This window comes from Misgurnus anguillicaudatus, chromosome 14 (assembly GCF_027580225.2).
Source record: "Misgurnus anguillicaudatus chromosome 14, ASM2758022v2, whole genome shotgun sequence".
Taxonomy (NCBI): domain Eukaryota; kingdom Metazoa; phylum Chordata; class Actinopteri; order Cypriniformes; family Cobitidae; genus Misgurnus; species Misgurnus anguillicaudatus.
In genome coordinates this window covers 28,796,126-28,823,617 of record NC_073350.2, presented here as the reverse complement: position 1 = coordinate 28,823,617, position 27,492 = coordinate 28,796,126, and the positions used below count along the sequence as shown (strand labels likewise).

The 27,492-nt window shown below is 35.2% G+C and overlaps 2 protein-coding genes across 2 annotated transcripts; one reads left to right on the top strand and one right to left on the bottom strand.

Moving 5' to 3' along the window:
- Positions 1-3,438: 3,438 nt before the first annotated feature.
- mon1a (MON1 secretory trafficking family member A) lies at positions 3,439-14,748 on the bottom strand. Its single transcript, XM_055184143.2, has 6 exons — positions 14,496-14,748; positions 13,609-13,834; positions 10,349-10,762; positions 9,507-10,272; positions 9,166-9,313; positions 3,439-5,920 (listed from the first exon to the last, which is right to left on the bottom strand). Exons 2-6 carry the CDS (start codon positions 13,736-13,738, stop codon positions 5,780-5,782), a joined length of 1,599 nt encoding a protein of 532 aa, XP_055040118.2. The 5' UTR covers positions 13,739-13,834; positions 14,496-14,748; the 3' UTR covers positions 3,439-5,779.
- A 32-nt stretch (positions 14,749-14,780) lies between these two features.
- On the top strand, positions 14,781-26,293 carry traip (TRAF-interacting protein). Its single transcript, XM_055184144.2, has 16 exons — positions 14,781-14,938; positions 15,076-15,180; positions 15,369-15,426; positions 15,509-15,595; positions 15,686-15,725; positions 19,787-19,914; positions 20,231-20,325; positions 20,456-20,569; positions 20,924-21,011; positions 21,111-21,200; positions 21,607-21,695; positions 23,215-23,370; positions 23,451-23,481; positions 23,557-23,679; positions 23,761-23,811; positions 25,559-26,293. The coding sequence occupies exons 2-16, from the start codon at positions 15,083-15,085 to the stop codon at positions 25,703-25,705; spliced, it is 1,395 nt and encodes a 464-aa protein (XP_055040119.2). The 5' UTR covers positions 14,781-14,938; positions 15,076-15,082; the 3' UTR covers positions 25,706-26,293.
- Positions 26,294-27,492: the final 1,199 nt, after the last annotated feature.

The following is a 27,492-nucleotide window of genomic DNA, read 5'->3' as shown; positions in this document are numbered from 1 at the left end:
GTACAAAAGCTGTTGCAGCTAATTCTTAACTAAATTCAACTAAATAAATACAAATTAAATTAGACTGACTAATTGATATTAGAAAACATAAAAGTTACACCAACTTGGAATTTAGTGCACATTTTGGGGCGGTTTTCCGGACAGGGATTAGACTAGTCCTAGACTAAAATAAATGTAAGAGCTGTCCAAACTGAAAACAACTTGCACTGACAAATCTTAAAATACATCAGTGCCCTTGTTTTGCCTCAAAATGCACACAAGCAATGTTTTAAGTAAGGCATGCTTGTTAAAACTAGTTATATTTCTAATTAAACTAAGGCCTAGTCCTGGCTTAAACTAATCCCTGTTCGGGAAACTGACCCTATAAGTAAAATGTTTAAGTAAAGTTAATGTATCTGGGTTTACATTGATGTTCCTGTACAGATGAAGCCTGCCCTTAATTATTAACATTCAGCTTGAGTACAATAATACCGCATGCACTACGTTTGAAACACTTTTGATTACAATTTAATGTGGGATAAAGTCAATGTAAGATAAAAAAGTGGCTTATACAAATGAATTACATGAAGAAAGAGGCAGTGAAACTGGGAATGTCATGGATGTGTGTAGTACCTGGTGCGCTCTGCTTGTTGCATTGAACTGTACCACAGCATTGGACATTTATTCTGAAGTTTCCATAACTGATGCTTGAATTGCAGGCAGAACTTTCACAACCCCTAATGGTAGTCATTTGATTTGTAGTACCTGCAATAAACAAAATGATAACAATAAGATTCACAAGTAAACCCCTTCAAGGCAAAACAAACAAATAACAAAACTTGCTAAATGTTATTCTTACTGTCATATGTAAAAGTGGAGCCACACTTGTCAGTGAGGCCACAGGTCTGTGTGCAGGTTGTTAGGTCTGTACAGTTATAACAACTGAGTGCCAGTGCTGAAACATAATGAAAAATACACACAAAGATTTAGAGACAGTCATATATTAGTATTTAAAATAATCTTGATTATATATAGACAAATGACTATCTAATTGTGTATAAAAGCAACTTTAATAAATCTATATCCCATATAATAATACACATCTTTATTAAATTGTGTTCAATAAAATTTAAGTTAAACAATAACCAAGAATTAGTTCAAATCAATACAAAAAATAAAATGAACCCATACCTTTGGAGCAGAATAGAGTGATGAGAATCAGAGAGATGTGCAGTGCCATGGCTGATCCAGATGAAGAGTAAATGATGTAGATGACCATTATATACCTGACTAAGAGGTGTGGTTTACATTACATATGCAGCATTGTTTGAAGACATTTAGATAAAGATCTTTACATGATTACATCATATCGAAAGGTGGCATCATTTATTTAGCAAATGTTACATAATTCATACATAAAAATAAATTATGTTTCGTCCACCAATTAATATTTAACCTCTGCCAAAAGATAAGATTTCATCTTTGCTGAAAACGTTGTAAATTTTTCTACCAATTACATTATTGTCTTACAGCATGGGTAAGTAAATGTTAAAGCGTTATAGTCTTAAAATATTTAGTTAGATACTTCATCAAAATTACCCAAGGGTCCCTGAGACAAATTCACTCTTCATTTCATAACTCACAAATCAGTTTTTTTTTTACTTTATTCAAAAGTTATGTAGGAAATTGAGATGCAGTGTCAACTTTGTTATTTTGTAAAACAAAATATTTTCTCAAAGATTTTAAATGGTAAACTAGACCCATTCTCCAATCTGACCAAAAGGGGTTTAACTGGTCAAATTGATTGTACCTAACAAATGAATTAATGTAACAATAACAGTCATTTCCGTATTTGAAACAGAATGTCTACAGTACACAAAGAGGTTTCGTGACAAAGAATATTCTTAGTTTTTCATATCTATGTAGACATTTATGCAAATCTATGTAAACAAGTTCTTTACAGACTGCTTTTTACACATTGTATTCAACTATACAAAGCAATGCTTAAAAGCATGCATTTTATCTTTGGTATCCTTTGTCTTAACTTAATAATTAAAATGAATCGTAAGCCAATGGAGATATTCAGATTATGGTCAGAGTATTAACCTTATCAAAATATCCTTAAGTAATGTAAATAACTTTTCTATTATAATTCACACACAAAAAAATGATTCATTGAATTTAATCAATTTTTTTTAAGGTAAATTGTTGCAATCAATTTATTTAAGCTACATTTAAACAAAAGTTTTATATTTTATTTTACTTTACTAATCTTTTTTGTTTAAATGTAGCTTAAATAAATTGATTGCAACCACTTACCTTAAAAAATTATTAAATTCAATGAATTATTTTTTTTAAAGTTTCTATTAAAAATGTCATCATTATTTCAGTGTATCCAGTATACTGTAAAAAATTATTCCCTGCCTTAAAATTTTTTGTTGAATCAGCTTAGAGTCATTTTAACTACCATTATATATCTTGATACTAGTTGTTATAAAATATAGTTAAAAGAAGTCAACTTTATTTTAAATGTTGTACACTGTAAAAAATACTTTGCTACCTTAAATTTTTTGGTCGAATCAACTTGGATCTACAGTACAAGTAATTTCAACTTACTATTATTTATCTTGAATAGAGATGAGTTGTTATAACTACAGGTGAGTTATTATAACTTATAAAATTAAGTTGACTTTTCTCAACTATATTTTATAAGGTGTGACAACTCATCTCTGTTGACAAGACTTGTAAATCTGAGTTGATTAACAAAAAAATTAATGGCAGCAAATAATTTTTTATCTCTTGACAAAATAAATAATAGTACGTTGACATGACTTGTAAATTTGAGTTAATTCAACAAAAGATTTTAAAGGCAGCAAAGAGTTTTTTACAGTTTATATTTTAATTCTGCTTCCAAATTAAAAAAACATCTAACATTTATTCAGGGTTTTTTTTTTAATTTAGAGAATTTATTTAATCAAAAAACTGATGCTTTAAAATTACCTGCAAATGTCATTGGTTATTGGTTTATTTTTACAGTGAGAAAAAATAGCATCACATACTTTGACTTCACCCATTGCATGTTCCCTTGATTTGCATAATTCTGTATCACATTCGTTTTCTTTGTTTTCTTTTCATTTGCATTAGGGACAGCACTACCAATAGCAATAACAATAAGCTCATAGACTCTAAAAATGCTGGGTTACTTTCAAAAAGAGACAAACCCACACTGCTTCCTGTATTCTCTGTTATTCATAAAAACAGATAATAGAGTAAGCAGTACTGCTAAAGAGTATCATAATTGTTTTAATTTTGAGGACAAATCCATTATTACAATAAAGTTACTAGTATTACATCCTAGTACAAAATACTTTTTTAACCAGGAGTTTCCATTTGAAAAATTGTTAAAGATTTGTTTAGGATTCATAAGATAAGGTCCATAATCTGTATACAGAACCCCACTTGCATTCATACAGTTTTTTATTTGAAGAATAATTCAAAAAATGAAACATAAAAATGTCTCGTCATAAATGCATTTAAAATTGCTTTAATTGTTTGCAGAGTCAAATTTGTTTTAAAGAATTCATTTCATAGATAAATTAATTAGTAATGGACAGAGAATGAACGTCATTATCAGTTTCATCATAAGTGCCAATATATTTGAATATGTGACCTCTATTATGTCATTCTGACCAATGGATAACATGAACCGGGTACATAATAGGTTCTTGTTACATGCAAGTTTCACTTATTCAATTAAATCAACGTGTAAAGTGTGCAATTTTTGCACCGTTATTGTTTTCAAAAAGAAATTTTACACAAAATCTGTTTGAGCTGAATCATTATATAGTTTAACAAATGGCATATATTTGTAATGAGAACATCTGTTCCTCCAAACAATATAGGGAGGGTTCGGAAACATTAGCAATTCTGTTTGGTGCTACTAGTCTTGCAGAAATAACATTTCACCTTTACAGCATTAGTAACAATTCAACAATCAAGTGCATCTACCTAACTTTAAAAAAATTAAATAATAAAAGTTAGATTATTTTGAAGGCAGTCAGTCATGAAACCCCACAAAATGAAAGCTATACATTAACAATATACAAAAAAATTGCATGTGTACTTTAAACATTTGTGAGTCAAATCCCTTAAGTGCTGGGTTTAAATCAGGAGTGGGGAACCCCTGGTCCTGGAGGGTCACCGTCCTGCAAAGTTTAGTTCCAATCCCTACCAAAAACACCTGAATTTCATTTCCAAGTAATCCTGAAGACTTTAATTAGATTTTATATGTGTGTTTCATTAGGATTGGAACTAAACTGTGCAGGACAGTGGGTCTCCAGGACCAGGGCACCCCACCCATGGTTCAAATGGTGCTTGTACATTCAAATGCCTGCTTACAGAAATGTAGTCAGTTTGGTTATCAAAGAAACACTTTTAGTCCACTCAACATGATGCACTTGGAATGTAACCGATCCTACATATAGAAGCATAAACTTAATCTTTAAGCTTTGTTGTTATAAAGTGCTACTAAATCACTCCTTGATTTAAAGAAATGTAAAGGCCAACTGCAATATCTCAAAAAGGTAAAAGCTCACCCAAAATAAAAATAAAATTGGTTATTTACTCACCATCAGGTTCTTTCAAACCTGCATGCTTTCTTCATTCTGTGGTACACAAAAGAAGACCATTTACTTTAGTTGACACTGTTTAAAAAATTGGTTGAAGCTGTCACGAAGGCAGTACCCCTTAAAAAGGATCCTATTAAGTACCAAATAAAGGGATAGTTCACTCAAAAATGAAAAATCTGTCATCATTTACTCACTCGCATGTTGTATAAATGTTTTTTGTTCTGATGACCACAAGATATTTTGAGAAACATTTTAAACAAAACCACTCATGAGCCCCATTCACTTCCACAGTAGGAAGAAAGAATACTATGGAATTGAATCGGGCTCATGATCGGTTTGGCTTCAAACATCTCAAAATATCTTCATTTGTGGTCATCAGAACAAACAAAAAAAATTCAGGTTTGTAACAACATAAGAGTGAAAAAATTATAACAGAATATTTTTTTTCCCTTTAAATACATGTATGTATACATTTGGTACCAATATGCACCTCTTAGGTACTAATATGAACACTTTAAATGCAAATGTGCGCTTTATGAAAGGGTACTGCCCCAGTGACAGCTAGGGACCATTTTTGACAGTGCATGTATAAAAGCAACAACTTCTAAATTTATGCAGGTTTAAAACTATTTTTTTTATTTCAGGGTGAACTACACCTTTAATGCATAAGTAATATTTGTAAACCTTAAGCTACCGTAAAGTTAGAAAAGATACTATGTTAAGTTGAAACAGTGATAGGTCTAGTATATAAATTAAAAAAGCAGAGGTCAAACAATTTAAGTTTAGATTCAGCAGTGTTATGAAATGTAAGATAGATTGTTAGTGCTAATTCTATCATCTCTAATGTACAGCTTGCAACAGGGCCACACTTAAAGGCAGCTCAATACAGCTTGTAAGACCAAGACAAACCATCTTCTTGATACCCGCTGCAACCATTTCACCAGTTCACTATCATGTGTGGCCCTCAAAACAGCCAAAATCAACCATAAGTAATTCCTAAATATCCCCAGCATTCTTTAGTATCTTAATTCATTCGTTTGTTCATTAATTTATTCACTTATTAATTTTATCATTCATTCATTTGCTTGTTCAAGTACGGCAGCAGAATTTGGCCCTCTGACAGTCTGGGCTCAGATATTTGCCAGTGTTTTCCACGTCAGGCCCAAACTGGATCAGTACGTTAATGGACTGAGTATGAACAGACGATCTTCCTCCTTTCTGATCCACTTCAGCAGTTTATTGACAGCAGATACGGCGAGTGCCTTTGTTCCCAGAGGACTGAAGCAGAGGTAGAGCTCAAAGCCACTTGTTACCTATTAAACATGTGAGGTTTGATGAATCAACCAATCAGAAAGCAGCAGTAGTATTTATGTTTACTTAAAAAAATCAGTTGACAGACAAACAATGTTTCTGACATCAATTCCACATCCTAGTGTTGATTAAATGATGACAAAAACCTTTCTTGGTGCAACTGATTCTTTAAAGGATTAGTCCATTTTCTTAAAAAAAATCCAGAAAAATTTATTCACCCCCATGTCATTCAAAATGTTGATGTCTTTCTTTGTTCAGTCGAGAAGAAATTATGTTTTTTGAAGAAAACATTCCAGGATTTCTCTCACTCCAATGGACTTTAATGGACCCCAACACTTAACAGTTTTAATGCAGTTTAAAACTGCAGTTTCAAAGGACTCCAAACGATCTCAAACGAAGCATGAGGGTCTTATCTAGTGAAACGATTGTCATTTTTGGCAAGAAAAATAAAAAATATGCACTTTTAAACCACAACTTCCTCTGTTTTTCCTCCAGCTGGGTGACGAGCCAGTGCGACCTTACGTAATTGCGTAATGACGTGGAAAGGTCACGAAACACACATTTGCGGACCATTTTAAACAATAAACTGCACAAAGACATTAATTAGTATCATTCGATATACAACAACGTCGGAACTGTCCTCTTTCTCCACACTTGTAAACACTGGGGCGTAGTTTCGATTACGTGAGGTCGTGCTGGAGCATCACACAACCGGAGATAGACGAGAAGTTGTGGTTTAAAAGTGCATATTTTGTATTTTTCTTCTCAAAAATGACAATCATTTCGCTAGATAAGACCCTTATGCCTCGTTTGAGATCATTTAGAGTCCTTTAAAACTGCAATTTTAAACTGCATTAAAACTGTTAAGTATTGGGGTCCATTAAAGTCCATTAAAATGAGAAAAATCCTGGAATGTTTTCCTCAAAAAACATAATTTCTTCTCAACTGAACAAAGAAAGACATCTACATTTTGGATGACATGGTGTCGAGTAAATTATCTGGAATTTTTTTAAGAAAATGGACTAATCCTTTAAGAATTTAAAGGAATTTAATATTCCACTTTCACAAAAAAATTCAGATAATTTACTCACCCCCATGTCATCCAATGTCCAACGATGTTTTTATTTGTTCAGTCGAGAAGAAATTAAGTTTTCTGAGGAAAAATTCTAGGATTTTTCTCAATTTAATAGACTTTATTGGACCTCTACAGTTTACGGTTTCAACGCAGCTTCAAATGGGTCTAAACGATCCCAAATGAGGCATAAGGGTCTTATCTAGCAAAAATATTTAAAAAATGCACTTTTTAACCACAACTTCTCATCTTGCACTAACCGTGCGATGCGGCAGCGCGACCTTACATATTACGTAATCACATCGAAAGGTCACGCATGATGTATGCGAAACTATTGCCCCAGTGTTTACAAGTGTGGAAAAAGAAGAACGTTCTGACGTTGGTGTATGTGGAATGATACAAATTCATATCTTTGTGTCAGTTTCATATGTGACACATGATGTTTCAACGTGAATACAATAATATGTGGCGTTTCCGGAAGCTAGTTATTTTCGTTTATAAAGTTTTAAATATGGATATTTCTACAACACCACCGTGCGGATTACCCTCAGAAGGCCTTTGTTTATCATCATGGAGCCGTTTGGATTTATTTTGTGAAGGATAAATGCACATTTTTTGAACTTGAAGGAGTGGACCCCGTAACTTTACATTTGATTAACTGAAAGATCTAAAACGTTTTCTAAAATAACTAAAAATGTGTTAGTCTGAAAAATGATGGACTTATGCATCTCGAATAGGGCTGCAACGATTCGTCGACATTGTCGACAAAAATCGATAATAGAAATAGTCGACAATGAATATCATTGTCAAAGTTGTCGCCAGACATGTTTTTTCCGGCCGAGTGAGGCGTCTCTCTTCATTACAATCTCTGCCGAGAGTCGCACATGCGCATTAGCTTCTCTGCTCAGCGATAACAAACAGAAATGGCAGCGTCCAACGCAGCAGCTGCGCGTACCAAAACATCTGAAGTTTGGGAGCATTTTAGCCTGGATACAGCGAATAAAAACCTGCATGGTTTTCAGAGCAGTCTTTGCGTTTCACGGCAGCACCTCGGTCATGCACGAACATTTGAAGAGAAAGCACGTCGGACAGTTGAATGAAACGGAGTTTGAATCGCCTCGGTAAGATTTAAATAACATGGAAGCCAATACGTTTTGTTTTGGATGTACATTGTACATTTTATATGCATATTTTCGCTTTAAAATAAATAAATAAAGGACTTAACGTTATGCCCGACTGTGCCTGACAAAAGTATTTTAAATTAAATGCATGCAGTCTGAAGAAGAGATCCACCATGGACCTCTTTCTGCAAAAGAAACAGACGTGCACCCCACAACAGGCGAATGCCCTCACTGAGTATATATAACTCTGTTTTTTTTTATTTTTCAGAAATCTCGTTTTTTTTTTGGTTGTGCATTCAAATTAATATCAATTCAACTGCAGTTGGTTTGTTTTAATTTAAACTTTGAAAACTTAAAAAATACAGCATATATATTTATATATATATTAAAATAGCTGAAATGCATAACTTCGTTTTGGTAAAATCATAGTAGCTGCAATTATTAAAAATGTAAAACTTGTTTTCATTGAATGTAAAAAATTTTCATTGAAGTACCCCATTCTTTTTTGTTTACTATCATTTTCCACAGAATTAAAGTAATCTCATGCTACATTTTAGAAAAAATTTATAATTATTCGATTAGTCGACTAATCGTTTCAATAGTCGGTGACTAGTAGACTATTAAAATAGTCGTTAGTTGCAGCCCTAATCTCGAACAGTTTGGAGGTGAGTAAATCATGGGTTTAATATCATTTTTGGCTGAACCATCCCTTTAAATTAAGAAAAAACGTGGAATGTTATCCTTTAAAAAAAACTTCTTCTCAACTAAACAAAGACATAAACAACGTGGATGACATGGGGGTGAGTAAATTATCGCGATTTTTTTATGAAAGTCCTTTAAAAACACAATTCTTGTTAATGCCTATTTATGCAATCAGGATCCCTTACAATTTACATATGCAACTACAACATCACACTAAACAGTCAAACAAAGTAGAAATCGTATCCATCATATGTAAATGCACCCTTAACCCATGCATACACATACTGTAAGGAACAAAATCTCTGAATGGTATCTATAAATATCTGTCTATTGCACATTACAGGATGCTTACCAAGGCATAAAGGTTTTCAGTCTCTCCGCAGCGATATATATTGCGCAAAGGACGTGTGGGGTGATGCAGGCAGCTGTGCAAGTACTGGTACAATCCAATCAACCTCTCGTGCTCATTGTCTTCTTGATACGGCACTGGAAGGTCAGGGCTACAGAACAATGCATATGAATGGGGATGAAGAAAGCAATGACTGTGACACATTAAGACAAATGACTTGAGACCTTTGTTTGCAAAACACGAGGCAGGGCAAAATAATTGGGGTGAACTATTTCTTTAATGGGGTCTCCCAAGACTATAATTGTGCCCTTTATCTGTTCATGATAAAGACTAGACTCTCTTACCTTGTGTAGAGTCCAGAGCTTTTAGATTTGTACACAAAGTGTCGCAGCTCGGGGATGCCGACTTGCGAAACGGGATAACTGGGAGTGCTCAGCGCCTCCCGCAGGGACTGATAGGCACTGCGTTTGCGCAACCGCTCGAGGAACCTCTTCTTGCAGTCTGAGAGGTTAAAGAAGTCCTCACGATCTGTGGACACCAGGATCAGACAGAGATCTGATTCCGGTTTCAGATAGGAAATATGGGCATGGAAAAAGCCAGCTGGGTTGAACTTAGGCAGACATATGGGCGTCCATCCCTCTCCCTCACGGAAAGACGACGAGGACCCAACCAGATTAAAAAGCAAGTGCAGGTCCATGTGGTGCAGGAATTGGTCCTTTTTGCGCACCAGCGTTACCAGCCTGTTTCCCGCTAGCAGGATAGAAAACACCAAGTTCTTGGATTTAGCGGCCTGCAAGCTGGAAGAGACTACGTCACGGGTCGAGCCGGCCATAGGCAGACACATGACCGCGCTCAGCAGCAGGCCTGGATCTCGGTCCAGGAGTCGCAGGAGGTTGTCGGTGAGGTGCTCGGACCCGGCCAGCAGACGACGCAGATCGTAGCTTTGCCTGTGCTGGAAGACGTGATTGAGCTGCGTGAGAGTGAGCAGGCTGACGATTTGAAAGTAGACGTAATGAAGTTCTCGCGTCAGCTCGCGGTCGGAGCAGCTCGTGCGAGAGACTCCAACCAGGATGAGAGGACTCTTACGCAGGAACACCACCCTGTATCCATCTGAAAGTTACGTTTAGGCATTAAGCAATGGCATATATAGTGATTTTATAATCATTTTAATGATACGGCATCTCACCTGCATGAATGGACCTTATGATGTTCTTTTTATCTTCAACGAAGGACATGAGCAACATCATGACTCCCATGATACTAGAGAGAGCCTCCTCCGCGCCATAACGCGTGTAGATGGGTTTGCCCGCCTCGCTCAGCACAAATAAATGCTTCCTGTGACTACGCCAAGTTTCGCTCGTCACATCCTCCTCTTTCGCCTTGTTGCTGCTCAGCACTTCCTTCTTATTCTCAGCCTCAGAGCTTCGTTCCTGCGTCTCCTCCTCACCTCCTTCTTCTGCCTCCACCTCAGCGGTCTGCACCTCTGCTGACATTGCCGGGGTCGAGTCATCTGTCTCTGCTGACCTTTCATTTGTGTTGGGTTCAGTCAGGTCCTCAAAAGACTGGGCATGGACGAACATGGCCCCCTCCTGCCCAGCGCCTATCAAAGGAGGGTGAGAATTATAAGGGATGGTGTGAGAGTCATATGGCGCTTTTCCACTGCATAGTACCCCACGGTTTGGTTTGGGTCATGTCGTGTCAGCTCACCTCACTTTGGCTTGGTTAGCTTTTCCATCGAGTTTAGTAACACTTCGAAGTGGGAGGGATTATAGGCATGTCGTTATATTTGCGCTGCCTACTGCTGTGACATCATACAAGTGAGAGCGTCGTTGTACACCCCCATACATTCATTTATTTTTCACTCCGCCACAAAATTAAAATTGACCAGCACAAATAGATGTTTGCACATCGCGTTTATCACTACCTTTGTCTCTCATGACAGTTTCTGTACAAACACCTGTGGCGTCTGTCGACGCGCTCCGCTGAGCCTCATTTAAGTTGCATTTAAGCATATAGGTGGACGTGAACGTCGCAAATGTGCCGCCACAAACTGCAAGTCTGGAAAAAACTGTTATAGTGTCCCTGATTCTCAACCTGTGGATGTTTTTCATTGCTAAAAGGGACTTTGGGAACTTACAGCAAACCACAGATGACAACATGTTTACTCGAGACAGCGCAAGCTAGCATGAAGGTAAAGCTTATCTTTTACATTATAGCGATGATGCTGGTAGTGACGATTCTCTTAGACCAATCAGTGATCTACTGTGTTTTCGCATCACGTCTTGGTATCAGCTCGGGTTGCTTGGAACCCCGACCGGGGTGGTACTGGTACTTAAAAAAAGTATCGGGTACTACTGCACCCAGGGTAAAAGCTCCCAATAGTAAGCTGACCCAAACCAAACCAAAGCATGGGGTACTATGCAATGGAAAACCACCAAAAGGGCCACAAATACAAATACTGTATATAGCTCAATTGAAAAAGCACTGTGATGGCAACGCAAAAGGTCATGGGTTCGATATATGCAACTTTTAACCCTATTAGGCCGAATGTGTTATCGCTGACATATTCTACAAAGCTCTAAGGAAATTTCTTGGTTTCTCTTACCAATCACTGCTGTTTTCTGGAAAGTAGATTTGAGTCAATGGAGTGAAAACGCCTGGAAAACTCAGGTAAAAAAAGTGAAAATTCTGTACATCCGTAACAATAAAATGACTTGTATGTATGTGCTACAGTATACTTTTTGCATGTCTTGATTCTTTGAATCATAAGGTTTTTTTATTATATCTAAATGAAAACATTACAATTTATTTCTGTTTTTTTGTCTATTTAAAGTCTATTTACAAAATCATAACACAATCATAATGATCAATGATTGTAATTGATTGAAAGCCAGTTGTTTTTTTGAAACATGAAACCTTGCACTTGATGATAGCACATTGTGATAAAAGTTGACAGTCAAAAAAACACACAAAATGTGTGCAAACAACCTAATTTTGCCTTAGGTTCTAAAGGGTTAATGCTTTGGATAAAAGTGTCTGCGAAAGATGCATAAATGTAAATGTTGTGAATAACGAACTAAATCTACATTTAGCTTCAAATCTTGTATATATTTCTATTTACGCCTCTGTGCCCTAACATAGCTCAGATCAGATCAGTATACAGATTTACAAATGTAGGTATTAATATATTTAACACTAAGAATGCCAAATCTTGAATTGTAATGGAAAACTGATATATCCATTTACCACATGCAATAACTTAAAGTGGCTTACAATGCGTTTAACGTAATTTAAGACCAAGATTTCTACAAAATGAAGAAGTCACTGGCATAGTTTTTGGGCAAATATTTTCTTGCAACTTTCACATCACTATGAAACCTGTCTGTGGCTGTGCTGCGACAAAACCTCAACTTCTGTGTAAAATTTATTAACAAGAGCAAACTAGCACTGGTCACCAACCACATTCACTACCAGTCAAACTCTAGGACACACCAACTCAATCTTTATATTAGATTATTATTTCGCACAACAAGTATATAACACATAATAGTAAGGTCATCAAAATTATGAAATATCTAAAATGGAAATATGGCTGCTTTTTATCTGCTTCAAATCATCTATTAAAAAAGACACTCATACATTTCAGGGCTCAATGCTAAGGATTTTTTTTCTACTGTCCCAGTCAGGCCAGTAGTTCAGATTTTTACTTGCCCCGCCAAAAATTTCACAAGCCCTTCAAAAAAGCACTTAAATTAAATGATTGTTTTTGAGCCATGAACTTAATAAAGGTTATGACACCACAAACTACTAGCCTAACTTAAAGGCAGGGTGCACGATTTTTGAAAAACGCTTTGGAAAAGAGAGTCGGGCCGACTACCTAAACACACTTGTAGCCAATCAGCAGTAAGGGGCGTATCTACTAACCAACAATGTTGCCTGGGTTACATATGTGTGGGGCGGGTCTATCAAAAGAAGGTCCAGATTCTTTAGTGGCGTGTTGGGTTAGGTGATTTCAAATGTCAATATTGGCTTTCAGAAATCATGCACCCTGCCTTTAAGTAATTTTCTATATTTTGTTAAAAAGTCAGTAATAGTTGTCTGTTAGTCTTGGAAATCTAACCAGCAACCTTTGGGTCATAAGCCCAACTCTCTAACCACTAAGCCACAACTGCCCTAATAGGTCACTTATTTAAGCACTAACAAAAGAAAACACAATGGGTACATAAGGTGTGGTTTGTTTGTAAAATGCAGCAAGCTTATGTCTTAAATGTGTCAAACTAACCAGTAAAGTAATATATCCAAGGATTCATAAAAATTGTGACAGTCTCACTGATTTACTAAAGAAAATGTTACAACAATAAACAATACAATTCTAGACAAACCACACACAGTCTGCATCTAAGCACTTATTAAGTTGTATAATTGAGATGGGTTAATGAAACTTACCTGGCTCTGTCCCCTCCACCAGGCCAGGGGTTGGACTCTCCGACCGGTCTTGTCGGAGTCGTTCTGCTGGTGCCAAGTTGCCATTTTTAACTTCCCAAACTGCACCCTTATTATGAACATCTGCCGCCATTCTGGCACACTGGGCACAAGAGAAAGCCGGCGAAAGAGAGGGCACAGTGTCCTGTCCTACCAGACAGTACCAGGAACAAGAGTCTCCGCATGAGCCCTTAAACAAGACAGTACATGACAGTAAATATAGTGCCAAGGAACTTGCACCAAGGAACTGAAATTAAAGCCACTGCTGTGAAATACACATATTAAAATGGGACCAATTCACAGGGGTTAGAAAAGTCATTGTTTTTAAGATAAAGATGGCTACAAAAGATTTGGAAACTGTGTTAGAAGTTCATTTAATATTTACAAAATTTATATTTGCTTTTAGGGGATCTATTAAAGTATAAAATGCGCAATTTTCATGTCAAATTCGTCAGATCGATAGCAATAAATCCTAATCATGTAATAAAATATGATTCAAAACATCAAAGGTAAGATAACTGATTTTAAAATATATTTTAAATATCTAGGACTTTTTGTCCCAAGCATGATTAATTTCTGATCCTATTATGCAGCATCTTATAAATCTAAAGCATCTCAGTCAACAGTGTAAACAAAGTGCAGATATTCATAAAACTTATTTAAAAATGAAGAGGTGTGGATTTGATCATGTAACGTTATGTGTAAATTGGTCGGCTAACGCACTAGCCACGATGCTAAACAAGTACAAACTGTTGAATTTCACAGTGAACCATTTGTTTCGGCGCCACATTTAAGTTAACTTCATCATGTAAAACGTTATTCCTAATAACATAATTAAATGTTTACTATACCTTAAACAGTCCTCATTCAAAACATTGTAAGTTGACTTCTCCTGGGTCAAAATTCAAGTCAGAACTGTCACAGAGTTCATCAAATGCATCATGGGAAATGTAGTTTTAATCATTTCTAAAATGCAGTTTTTGAATAATTATTAAACGTTGCTTTGGTGTCTATTGTATTGAAGTTTTTAACAATTAAGTCCTTAATATACCGAGATTAGGGATTTTCTTGTAAAATGTCAGTTTATTTCAAGCTTATTGCTGATTTACGTAAGACTCTCAGTGCGTCGTATATTGATGACGCATTCGGCAGGAGGCGGAGTCATTACGTTTGAACTAAGCGCGGTGCTTCACGGCGCTTCACTGTGCCTGTTAGCTTAAAAAAAACATGATTTCAGGATTTTAATAAATATTTTTTGTCGAAAAGACATCTCGGTCGTTTAGACATCCGCTGGGTAAGTAAAAACAGCACATGGAAGTGTAAACGGGTTGTATAGAGTATCACTGAACGTCACAAATAATCACAACACGAAACCTGGCCGATTTCTACCCGAAAATGTGTAATAATATGTAATATGGTTTGTTATTATAGATCAACGATGCCCATTCGAGCATATTGTACGATCTGCTCGGATTTTTTTGATAATTCAAAAGATGTGGCTGCAATTCACTGTGGTCACACTTTTCACTACGCCTGGTGAGTGTTTCTTCTGCCATCTTTGTTTATGTAACGTTACTTCATATAGCAGCTTTCATAACATTAACCAAATCTATTACATTAGTTATTGATTACAGCTGATTAATGTACATTTAATTAAATGAACTGCTGATCTGTTAAACATGTCAGTGCTAATGACACAAAGCTTTTATGTCCTTTAAAAAAAGTCTTCTTCAGTGGTTTCAGTCAGCTCCAAGCAAAACCTGCCCACAATGCAGAAAACAGGTAAACCATCGGCTCGATTGGGTGATCTTACTGAAATGTAGATCTTTAAATGAATTAAAAACTGCACTGTTTTTGTATTCAGGTCAGCACAAGACACATTATCAACAAGCTGTTTTTTGACATAGCCCCAGAGGATGATGGGATACCAGTAGACCCAGAAAGTTTACAGGTGATAAACCCCTCCCATTTTTTTATCTGTTTTAATAGTCCTTTAAAACACAGCATTGTCAGCAGCATTGGCTTGTTTTTATTGTTTCAGAATGAGGTGGCCCGAATGAAAGCAATGCTGTGTGAAAAAGGTAAGATCAGAAATCTCTTAAAAGTGAAATGCTTTCGTATTTGTAAGACACTTTGGATAAAAGCAGCCATCTGCCTGCCACGTTAAAACATGTAAATAGTTTTATTATCTTGAACTTATCATTATGTAAGCTTATTTAGTCGAATATTAGGTATAGAGACAGAGCGCCGTTATGCTAATTTGAAAACCACGCCCACTGGGGGGGGCAATCCGACCGTCTCCATTCACTTTGTATAACGTGAGGCTGCCTACTTGTCATTTCTGGCTTATAACAAAAAAACTAATAATTCCCAAAAGCTGCTGTGTGACAAGGTGTATAGCCTAAAAATCCAGAAATATGCTTTTATAAACTGTCGACGCCAAAAAAAACAAGCGTTTAAAGAGGCAAAAGTGGATCGCAGACTACGTTTCCCTCCAGTGGGCGTAGTAGTACTATTAAAAACTTGCCTGTATCCACTTTTGTGTCTTTAAACCAGTGCTTCTCAATTATTTTCTGTCACGGCCCCCCTAGGAAGAAGTAAACATTTCGCGCCCCCCCAATTCTCCGACGTGACTGTAAATAGTATAATTTGTCTATAAAATTGCACATCTGCAAAACATTGTATCCTTATTAACATTAAAGAAAACACAAAAAAAGAAATATCAATCAACTTACAACTAAGAATAACTTTATTAACATTTTTTTTTAGTCTGTAACAGAAAAGACTTAAAAATGCATACATTTTCCTGAAATAAAAAAATCAATCCTTATTTAAAGTATAATATTTTTTTGACCATTTGATACTGAAAAATTAAATTAAATATAATCAATAAATAATAATAAAAAACTCAAGCGGCTTATCAGCGTGATTGGGGTGTAATGTCTTTAAGTGACTGTGCAAAAAAAATCACTTCCTGAAAAAGTATTTTCCCCGGGGTCTTGCACGCCCCCCTGGTGTCGCTTCGAGCCCCCCCTGGGGGTCCCGCCCCACTATTTGAGAAACACTGCTTTAAACGCTCGTTTTTTGGGGTCGACATAGCCTAGAAATCTAGACGCACCATAGCGGCCGCAAAATAAATTTTTAGTCTAGGCACTCTCCATAGACTGAAGAGCTCCAAAAACCAAAATTGTGGCAGGCCAATCACATTGTGTATAGCGTATGCTGGGCGGGCTTAACATAATGATGACAGATTTGCGACTGTTCCCTGACACTTGAAAACAAAGAATGCCTACTGCTTGCGAACAGCTATCTTTTGAATCGGCTTTGGCCGCGACTCTGGAGGACTTAGAGTTATGTTTTTCATTGAGAAAAGAGCATAGAACCCTACTAAAGTCCATATTAAGCAAGGAAGATGTGTTTGGATTTTTGCCGACTGGTTACGGTAAAAGTTAAACCTTCTTCGTTGCTCTGATTGGTCGTAGCGCTATCCTATTGTGTGCAGAGGCATTTTGAGGGAAAACCTTTTATCCTGCCCCTCGGATTGAGCCATCTGTGTGATTAGCCTCTTAAACCCTGAGGACCCAGTCCCGGGGACAAAATTTCGTATTTTGACTCAATATAAAATATTCTTTTAATCTTTAATGGTCCGTCATGGACCTCAGTAACACATATGAGATACTGTTTGAAAGCTTAGAGTCTCTACTTTCTGCAGATATGCATCACTTTGAGATATCTTTTACTGTAAGAAAGTAATTTACACTTAATTTACACTATCAACCCCCCCATAATTTTTTATATGATTTAATATTCACATATTTCATATTTTTCAAATATGACAAACATGGGCAAGTCTTATATCAAATGAAAGCTCTCGTTCTCAGGAATAAGGCTACAGTGTTATTTGTGTTCTATTTTCAACACATATCCAACAATCGTTGAATGAATAATAAGGTAAAAAATCGACTTTTGTAAACATATGGGAAAATTGAGCATGAACTGCCTCAGATAGCACAGATAGCCACAAATGATACACCATCTTTTCTCTTAGGTCCTACTCTAAAAAATGAGTCCATTCACAGCATTTTCTTTGGTTGTGTGCATGAATAATCCCTTGCTATTTATTATATGTGCAAAACAAAAAAATAATATTTATATGAAAAATGTATTTTCGCACCCTTCAGTAAAACGAGAATAACTTTTGAATGCAACATGCTAAAGAGTTCATTCTTTTTTGGATGTTTACTGTCTGCTAGAGCACACAGAACCAGAGTTATACACTATCAAAGACAGTATTTATGACATAAAAAAAGAAAATTTGGTGTTTCATCATATGAAAAACACCCTAAATAACACTATTTGTAACAAACAGCAGCTTTTTATGTAACTTCAAAGGGATTTCTTTAAAATTATATAAAGAAATTGCATTTATTCCACTGTATGTGGTTATGTGAGCACTTCAAATATTTTTAGGTGGAAATTAAATACAAAAAGGGTATTATTCCTCCCATCAGTTGGAGTAAAATAACTTTTGCATAGATTATGATAGAGATATAATTCCCTTTTCCTCTGTAAGCTGGCAATTGCTGGAATCAAACAAAACTGTCTGCAGGGAGCTGAGGCACCCAGGGCCAGAGTTATACACTTTTAAATAAAATCTTTAGCAAAAAAACATCAAAAAGCGCCTATTTATTTTTGTGTTTATTAGAGGACTGACAACACATACAACCATGTTTAGCACTTTCAACAGTGTTTTATGTAATGTCAAAGGGTTTCCTGTAAAATGATACCAAACATTTGTATGTAAACCTCTGCATGTGGGTATGGGAAGCTTTTGAAATTGGGTAGGCCAAATCCAGGCGAAAAACCCCAAAATAGCTTCAGGGTGGAAGAAGTTAGTTGCCAGACCTTACATCTTGAATTAAATTAACTAAATTAACTAAAATAAGTTTCCTGATTTCCTGTAGCATGTGGGTAATCATATAATTTCAGGTACATTTGATGCCCAAAGTCATATTTTTTCAGCTTTTTTTAAATTGAAAAAAAATGCACATTTTTAGAAAATCATATATTAGCCTGTAACTTCTGGTCCGTGAAAATCAGTACCAAATTATTGGTCATAAAAATATAACCATTTGAAAAAAATGATTTGGACACCGAATCTATATAGCTGCTTTCAAGCACATAGTGCTTTAATCTAAAAAACAAACAAAAAACTGACAAAACAATATTGATTTACGAGATTGTATATCAAAAGTAGGGGTGCACCGATATATCGGCTGATGGTGCTTGTTATGCTTCTCAATTAATTACGGTGAAATGCCGCTACGTCCAAAAACAGTGATTTCAGATCGATAAGGACTTGGGCTTTGTCCACACGAAGCCGGTGCATTCCCTATCCGATCATTTTTTTCCTTGTTCTAAAAAAAAATCCGTAAACACGAATCCACTGAAAGTGGTGTAGTATATATGCCGGACCAGTATGGGGCGCTGTAATTCTGCCAAAGATATACACTATACATGGAGAAGAAGACTTTGAGCATGCGCATAATCAACGTATGGTGTTGTCCATTATTGCTTGTTGCTCACCACAATTGCATAGAAGCAATAGATTTTGCTGTAATAAAGCTAGTAGGCTTTAGTAGCATCTGTAGCACGAACACAATCACGTAGTCCGCCGTTATTGTTGTTGCTGTTAAGTGCGACGCTTCCGACACGTGATGTGATGAAGTTTTCACTTCACAAAAAATACGGATTGGCTGTACACACGAAACCGCAAGGGTGACGATTTCAGATTTATCCACTTTAGGACCCGGTTTCAAAAAATAGCGGTTTCAGTCTCCCAAAACGCCGGATCCGTGTGGATGAAACGCCAATACGATAAAAAATGTATACGTATGCAGTGATACATGTCTCCGTGTGGACAGCCCCTTACTGACAAAAGCCGTAGTACATGAAATGGCTGTGAATATTATCGGCTGTGTGATATAAAATAGTTATTGGCCACGTATTATTAGCGTATATCAGCATTTATCGGTGCGCCCCCTAATCAAAAGTGTAGCATTTTTGTATCAGTACATTCCTCCTGGACTGACTGTACTATGTTTTAATCATACTATGTGTTTGAATGTGTTTTGTATTTCAGAAAAAGAATGGAGAGACAAGCAAATATCAGTAGATGCTCTAAAAGAGACAATTAAGCGGCAGAAAAACGACCTGGTCAAATTTAAAAAAGACATTGGAGACAAAGAGGAGATGTGTTCTGTTCTCCGGGTATGTGTCTTTCTGATTTATAACAATTCAACATTATGGTTAACATTAATTTGAATGGAAATCTGTTGTATATGTTTTTTCAGCATTTTGAACAAACTCTTATATCTGGTTTTATTGGTCACATACACAACCATACACCGTATATACACGTAGTGAAATGCTGGTCCAACTTCTCCCCACAATATTAACAATATTATACAGATCAGAAATAAAATTAAAATAAGAAATCAAAGAATGTCAGATTATGAGATAAAAATTTTAAGATATGGAGAATTTACAAAGAAATAAATGCCTTTTATTGTGTGTAATATTATAGAACCAGCTGAAGTACTTGGAGGTTAGGAATAATTATTACCAGGCAGCCGAAGAGGAAGCCAAACGTCTCCGAGTCAAAATGAAAACTTATGAGAGGTACAGTATCGTGTCTATGATGGGATGTTTTTGTTTGTGTGAGAGAGATTAAGCATGTGAGTACCTGTATATTAATATGCAAGTATAGCTGACTTGTTCACATGTTTTCTTGTGTGATTGTGTCCTGTAGTTTAGATGTGGTCTTACAGGGTCAGAGGTCAGATGTGGAGGCCATGATCACTGACATGGGCGTCGGTCAGTCGGCGGTTGAGCAGCTGTCCATATACTGCATCTCCCTTAAAAAGTAAGATACACTTCCCTTCCCTACAGTCAACAAAAACACACAGGCACACTATTGTCTGCTTGGGTATTTTGTATATTCACAGCGTGCAAACCACATATGTTTTGCTTCCTCTAACTTATTGAAATTTTGCATCATGCAAATACCAGTTTTCCACCCCCTCACATTCCAATTTTTGGTTTTGTAACATCATGAGTTCAATTCCTAGGAAACATTTTTATTGCTATGGCAGTTTGTCTCATGTAAGTTTACTGTAAGATATACTGGTGAGGAAAGCACTAGTAAATATGTGTTCATGTAATATTCAGAGCCAACTACATAAAAAAAAACTTTTCTCAAACTTATTTTTTTCCTTAGGGAATATGACAACCTGAAGGGAAGCCTTAAGTCATCAAATGAGATGTGTGAAAAGTTGAAAAGGGAACTGATCTCCACTAATAGCAAGGTTCATTTCTTGTTTCCAAAAAGATATTCATTACAATATCCTGTTTGAGTCTTCATTACAACCTGTTTATTTACTCATACGTCTCTATTTTTGTCACAGTTGCAGAAAGCCACATCAGAAACAAACCGATCAAATGAGGACATGAAGGCACTTCAGAGAGATCTATCCAATGCAGACAAAGAGATCACTGTGAGCATTTTACCTAGGAAATATATACAAACTTTTATTTATATTGATTGTTTTAAAGATATAAATTTCCGGTACAAGTTATCAGATATCGCCCCTGCAAATACAGTAAGTGAGGACCCTGTCTGTGAAATCCAGGCTAAAGTCTCATAATATAATTGAGATTATCTTCCTCAGTCACTATTAAAGATATCAAGGTTATATTTTCACAGAATGTTCTTTGCATTGTGTAGAATGATTTTGTAAATCACAAAAAATACTTTATTTGGGTTTTCACGGCAGGGTCATGTGTATATGTTATGATAAAGATTGGAGGTGACAAAGTTAGACACTTTCCAGCAGCAGCCACTAGGTGGTGTAATTTTTCCTTAACTGTTAACTTGTGATTTGATTATGAATGTTTTGGCAGAGTTTGAAGAAGAAGGTTGAAATCCTCCAGCGGACGTTGAGCACACCAAGCCGCACTAATGAAGCCATTAGCAGACTGGTGTTTGAAAGGTGTGATATTTTTACCCTATTTTTACTACTTTGCTAAAGATGTTCATAGATCAAAACAAAATGTGGCTTAGTTGGTAGAACGCAGTGTTAATAGTCTCAAAGGTCATGGTTTCAATTCCCAGGACAAATGCATACATCTGATAAAAAATATGTGTATATTGAATGGATTGCAACTTATTTTGGATAAAAGCATCTGCCAGATGCATCAATGTATGTGACCCTGACAAAACCAGTCATAAGGGTCAATGTTTTGAAATTGAGATTTATACATCATCTGAAAGCTGAATAATTAAGCTTTTAATTGTTAGGATAGGACAATATTTGAATATCTGTAATCTGAAGGTGCTAAATATTAAAGGATTAGTCCATTTTCTTAAAAGAAAATCCAGATAATTTACTCAACACCATGTCATCCAAAATGTTGATGTCTTTCTTTGTTCAGTCGAGAAGAAATTATGTTTTTTGAGGGTAACATTCCAGGATTTTTCTCATTTTAATGGACCCCAACACTTTACAGTTTTAATGTAGTTTAAAATTGCAGTTGCAAAAGACTCTAAACGTTCTCAAACAAGGTATAAGGGTCTTATCTAGCGAAACGATTGTCATTTTTGGAAAGAAAAAAATGCACTTTTAAACCACAACTTCCCATCTTCCTCTGGTCCTGAGATGCACCAGCATGACCTCGCGTAATACGTCATCACATCAAGAGGTCACGGATGACGTATGCGAAACTACGCCCCAGTGTTTACAAGTGTGAAGAAAGTGGACCGTTCCAACATTTTTTGTATGTGAAATGATACTAATTAATGTCTTTGTTTATTGTTTAAATGGTCCGCAAATGTGCATTTCATATATGTAACACGTGACCTTTCCACGTCATTACGCGAGGTCGCGCTGGCGCGTCACACGAACAGAGGAAGACAAGAAGTTGTGGTTTAAAAGTGCATATTTTTATTTTTCTTGCCAAAAATGACAATCGTTTTGCTAAGACCCTTATGCCTCGTTTGAGATCATTTAGAGTCCTTAGAAGCTGCATTAAAAGTGTTGGGGTCCATTAAAGTCCATTAAAATGAGAAAAACCCTTGAATGTTTTCCTCAAAAAACATAATTTCTTCTCGACTGAACAAAGAAAAACATCAACATTTTGGATGGTGGTGAGTAAATTATCTGGATTTTTGTTAAGAAAATGGACTAATCATTTAAGAAAATTGCCTTTAAAGATGTCCAAATGAAATCCTTAGCAACACATATTACTAATGACAAATATATTTTGTATATATTTATTATAGGACAATCACACACTATCTTCATGGAACAAGATCTTAACATAATATTCAAATTATTTTTTGCCATTTTAAAAAAATCTAAAATTTTTGACCCATTCAATGTATTTTGGGCTATTGCTACAAATATACCAGTGTGACTTATGACTGGTTTTGTGGTCTAGGGTCACAAATCTAAATGTAATCCACTAATCCAAAAAATGATAAGCTTTGTTCATTATTGTTCATTTATTTAGCCCCGCCCCTTTGGAGTTTAAGCGTCCGGGTCACGGTCAGTTTTCAGACTCTCAGGAAATTGACCTAAACTTGACCTTTGACATTAACACACCTGAGCAGGTGGAGAAGAAACCCATTCCGGTCCCCTCAAAAAAGATGCGTCTCGACCCTTCGACGTGAGTTTTGACTTTGTATTATTATAAAACATTATTTGCCTGATTCTTGTTAATATTAATTTGTTGTTGTTTACGCATAGGTCTTCCTCTGAAAACACAGTCGGACTTAAGGTATGTTCAAAATCAAAATGTTTACGAGAATATGGCATTAGATGATGGGTAAAGGGTGTAATGTTTATGTTTAAGTCCTCTCAGAATTCCTCTCGTGTCAAAGATGATGATATGATGATGGGACCCATGTTGAGAAACTCGCTGCTCTTCAGAAAGAATGCGTTTGGAAGCATGCTGGACCCAAGCAAATTTGGCACTGTAAGTCTTTTGTCTTTTCATAGCTTTCGTCTCGTTTTAAGCTATAGGCAAAAACATGCATCTCGTTGCTCTATTCATCAGGTAAGGACCGGATATGACGGACTTGGTGGAAGAGCTAAATTTATCCAGCCTGTATCCTTATACATTTACATTTTATGCATTTGACTGATGCTTTTATGCAAAGTGACTTACAGTGCATATCTTTCCTGGTGTTTCCTGGGAATCAAACCCATGATCCTACAGGAACACCAAAATATATTTATATATTTGGGCCAGTGACTTGAAGTTAATTATTTTGTGTCCGTACTGTTCAATTAAATGTAAAAGGGTTAAAATGTAAAAATACATTTGCAGATTACTTGCATACATTCTCTTTTTTGAGGGCCAAGTCTAAAATTTCTGGTTTTATTTCATTTTGAAAGAATATTTGGGGGATAATTGCAAAAATGTCAATGTGGTTTAACCAGTCTGTGTCAATGGGTGTAACTAGTATTTTTTTTAAATGAAATATAACTATATTCATAAAAAATGTGGAATAAAATGAGTCATCTAGTTTAGTGTAATATGATTTTTTTACATCATTTGTCAAAGATTATTTAGAAAACAGAGCTGTTGTCAGGACAAAGATTACTCAAATGCATTAAGATTATTCTAAACGCATTTAGAAATCACTAATAAAATATATAAAAAAAAATTGATGATGATGATTACGCTTACATGCCATCAAGGTGGATAAAATATTTAATATTTCTCATTCTTTGGCATAATTGGCGATTACAATATTTGACATTTTCAGGTCCTTTTAGTCTTAAATTTCAATAAAAACGGTCCAAATGTAATTTTTTATTGCATAAAATTAACATAAATACACTATGTGCATTGAAATAAACCTGATGCATGCTTTTAAAACAAGTTTTTTTTTTTTAAGATTTTTTTAATTTCTCATTCTGCCAAACCGTTTTTGTCACTGACCCAATTACATGTTTCAGTTTAATATCTCTATATAATGTGTTTATATTTCTATATAGGACGTTTTAGTGTTATGGAAGTGACATTTACAGTCAAAACTCAAAATTGAGAATGTATATTACAAATATTGAATTTTGGAATTTATAAACTTTTGTTGTTAGAGACTAGACATCAGAAAAATATCAGTCTATAAACATGCTTTCTATTTAGGATGAGATTAATATACATGCGTTATGTATGTGACAAATAAGAGGAGACAGTTTCTGAGAGGCAATATACTTTGTAGGATTTTTGTGACTTAAAATAAATAAAGAAGGGATGGCTCTTCTTAATAGAGCATAAAATAGTTATTAGATTTTAATTTTCATGTATCCATATATGAGGATTTTGGACTTTGGATTTTGGATGTGACCATTTTAAAATGACTCGCTTGAAATATATTAAAAATCCAAATCATTCTTTGTGTAGCGTAGGATGATGATGTCATAAAAATTCTAGATTTTTTGTGCACATACACTTTTGAGTGCTTATATCTTCTGTATGCGTATTTTGATCCAAATCAAAATGCTTTTTTGCATAGTTGTGTTTGACACATGAAAATTTTTAACAATATATCTTACAAGGTTATACAATTTAACTTTACTCTCATTTAAAATGCATCCGCACATTAAGTCCTTGAATTTGAGGGTATTGGACCTGGAAAGTCCTTGAAAGGTCCTTGAATTTTAAGTTAACCAAGGTATGGGAACCCTGATTATGGTAAAAACCTTTGGTAAAATCTAAATGTTTATAATGTTAAGGTTAAAATTTGCAGGGAATTGCCTATACACCTTGACTATTGTATTGATGCAGGTATTAATGATTAAGTCTATCTTCAGTAGTATTTCCTTAACTGCAATATGTACACCAGTCTCCTTTATCTGACATTCGACCCCTTGCCATGAAGCCCAAAAGGAAGAAGGTGTCCAGGCCTGTTTCAAGCAAGCCCACCTCCAGTCTGACCACCCTGGATGGTTTCTTGGAGTACAACATCTTATCTTCAGATAGTGTGCCATAATGCCTGCTAAACTCCCAAGAAACTCCACAGAAAGGAGATATAGCTCTTGTGTACTGGATCCACAGAGTCATTTATTAGCAGAATGTGCTTTATGACTTTAGTGTTTGTCAAAAATGTTTAGTAGAAACTGATTATTTATGACGAATATCCAGTACAATGTGCAGCTGTGCTTAGGAAACCACAAGCTTTTAGCCTTTAGTCATTTGTATGTTGATTTAAATATCATGTACTCTTGTGTATATTTATGTGTTTTTGTTTTCAAAACTCTTCTTTGTACAGACACCGGCACAATGGCGCCACCAGGTAGTGAGCGTCGCTGGTTTGTCACATCTTTACAAAATCCATTAGACAGAAAAGGTTTTAATTTATTACTCATCAATGGCGATAGCATTGCAGATTTCTGCTTTTCTATAAGTGGAGTCTGAAGCGCATTTTATACAACGTAGCGTGAACAGTTTCTATATATTTTGGGTCTTATTTGGTTTTCCCAAAATGTATGGAATTTTCAGTTGGGTTTTGTTTTTATTAGTTTGTTTTTCATCATTTCTCTCTGTACAGATGTATATAATAAAGAAACAATAAACTGTGTCTGTTTTAATGCTATTTGCAACTTTCAGTTTCTTAAATGGTAACACTTTACAATAAGGTAATGTAATAACTAACATGAACCAACCATGAGCAATACATTTGTAAGCATGTATTAAATAATTGTTTTTTTATGCTAGTTCACAGTGCATTTTAATAAAGTATTAGTAATTGTTGAAATTAACACACATTAATAAGTGCAGTTCATGTTAACTAATGATCCTTATTGTAAAGTTTTACCTCTTAAATAATATATGAGTAACTAAATAATACATAATGCTGAAGCTTTATAAGAGTTTATGCCATTTGGCTATATATGCAACAGTAAGTAGAACTGGTTTGCATTGACTGAGTTGAGACAAATTTTTAATGTTACTTGGTTTATTTTAAAAGTTTAGTACACTAGCAGTTGCTGTTCACGATTAAGGCCGACAGGGGGAGCTAAGAGACTATATATTCCTATATTCGTTTTGTGTTTTGGCTTCATTAAACTGAAATAATAATTAAGTGAAAATTAAAAGAAACGAGTAATTAATAAATAGGTAGGTTTTTTAAATAAAAAATTATATTTAAGTAAGTCACCAACAAACATATATAAAAATGCATCATTACATTTAACTGATTTATAATTTTCTATTACTATTTTCACAAGATGATACCGAAGCAGATTTCAATCCAATACCAAAAATTAATGTAAAGCCAACGCATAAAGGTCTCAGTTAAGATGTATTGATTTCCAGTTCTTGCACTCCATCATCATTTTTAATGTTACTTGGTTTATTTTAAAGTTTAGTACACTAGCAGTTGCGGTTCACTATTAAGGCCGATAGGGGGAGCTAAGAGTCTATATATTCGTAAAACAATATGGGATTTTTGTGTTTTGGCTTCATTAAACTGAAATATTAATAAAGTAAAAATTAAAAGAAAGGAGAAATTAATAAATTATGTGTTTTTTTAATAAAAAATATTTTTTTAAGTAAGTCACCAACAATATATATATAAAAATGCATTTATTACATTTAACTGATTCATAATTATCTATTACTATTTGCACAAGATGATACCCAAGCAGATCTCAATGCAATACCAAAAATAATCCTATTCAGTATTTATTGTTATTAATGTAAAGTCAACGCATAAAGGTCACGGTTAAGATGTATAATAATATGTGTAGAATAATTTCAATCTCTTCTTTAGTTCTG

Bases quoted from the DNA above. Each gene is read 5' to 3' on its own strand.
- mon1a (XM_055184143.2), bottom strand. From the start codon at position 13,738: ATGGCGGCAGATGTTCATAATAAGGGTGCAGTTTGGGAAGTTAAAAAT. The intron at 10,273-10,348 runs GTGAGATGCCGT...CGTAACTTTCAG, and splicing joins CATAAGGTCCATTCATGCAG to ATGGATACAGGGTGGTGTTC. The intron at 9,314-9,506 runs GTAAGAGAGTCT...ATTGTTCTGTAG, and splicing joins AGCTCTGGACTCTACACAAG to CCCTGACCTTCCAGTGCCGT.
- traip (XM_055184144.2), top strand. From the start codon at position 15,083: ATGCCCATTCGAGCATATTGTACGATCTGCTCGGATTTTTTTGATAAT. The intron at 21,201-21,606 runs GTGAGCATTTTA...ATGTTTTGGCAG, and splicing joins ATGCAGACAAAGAGATCACT to AGTTTGAAGAAGAAGGTTGA. The intron at 23,680-23,760 runs GTAAGTCTTTTG...TCTATTCATCAG, and splicing joins ACCCAAGCAAATTTGGCACT to GTAAGGACCGGATATGACGG.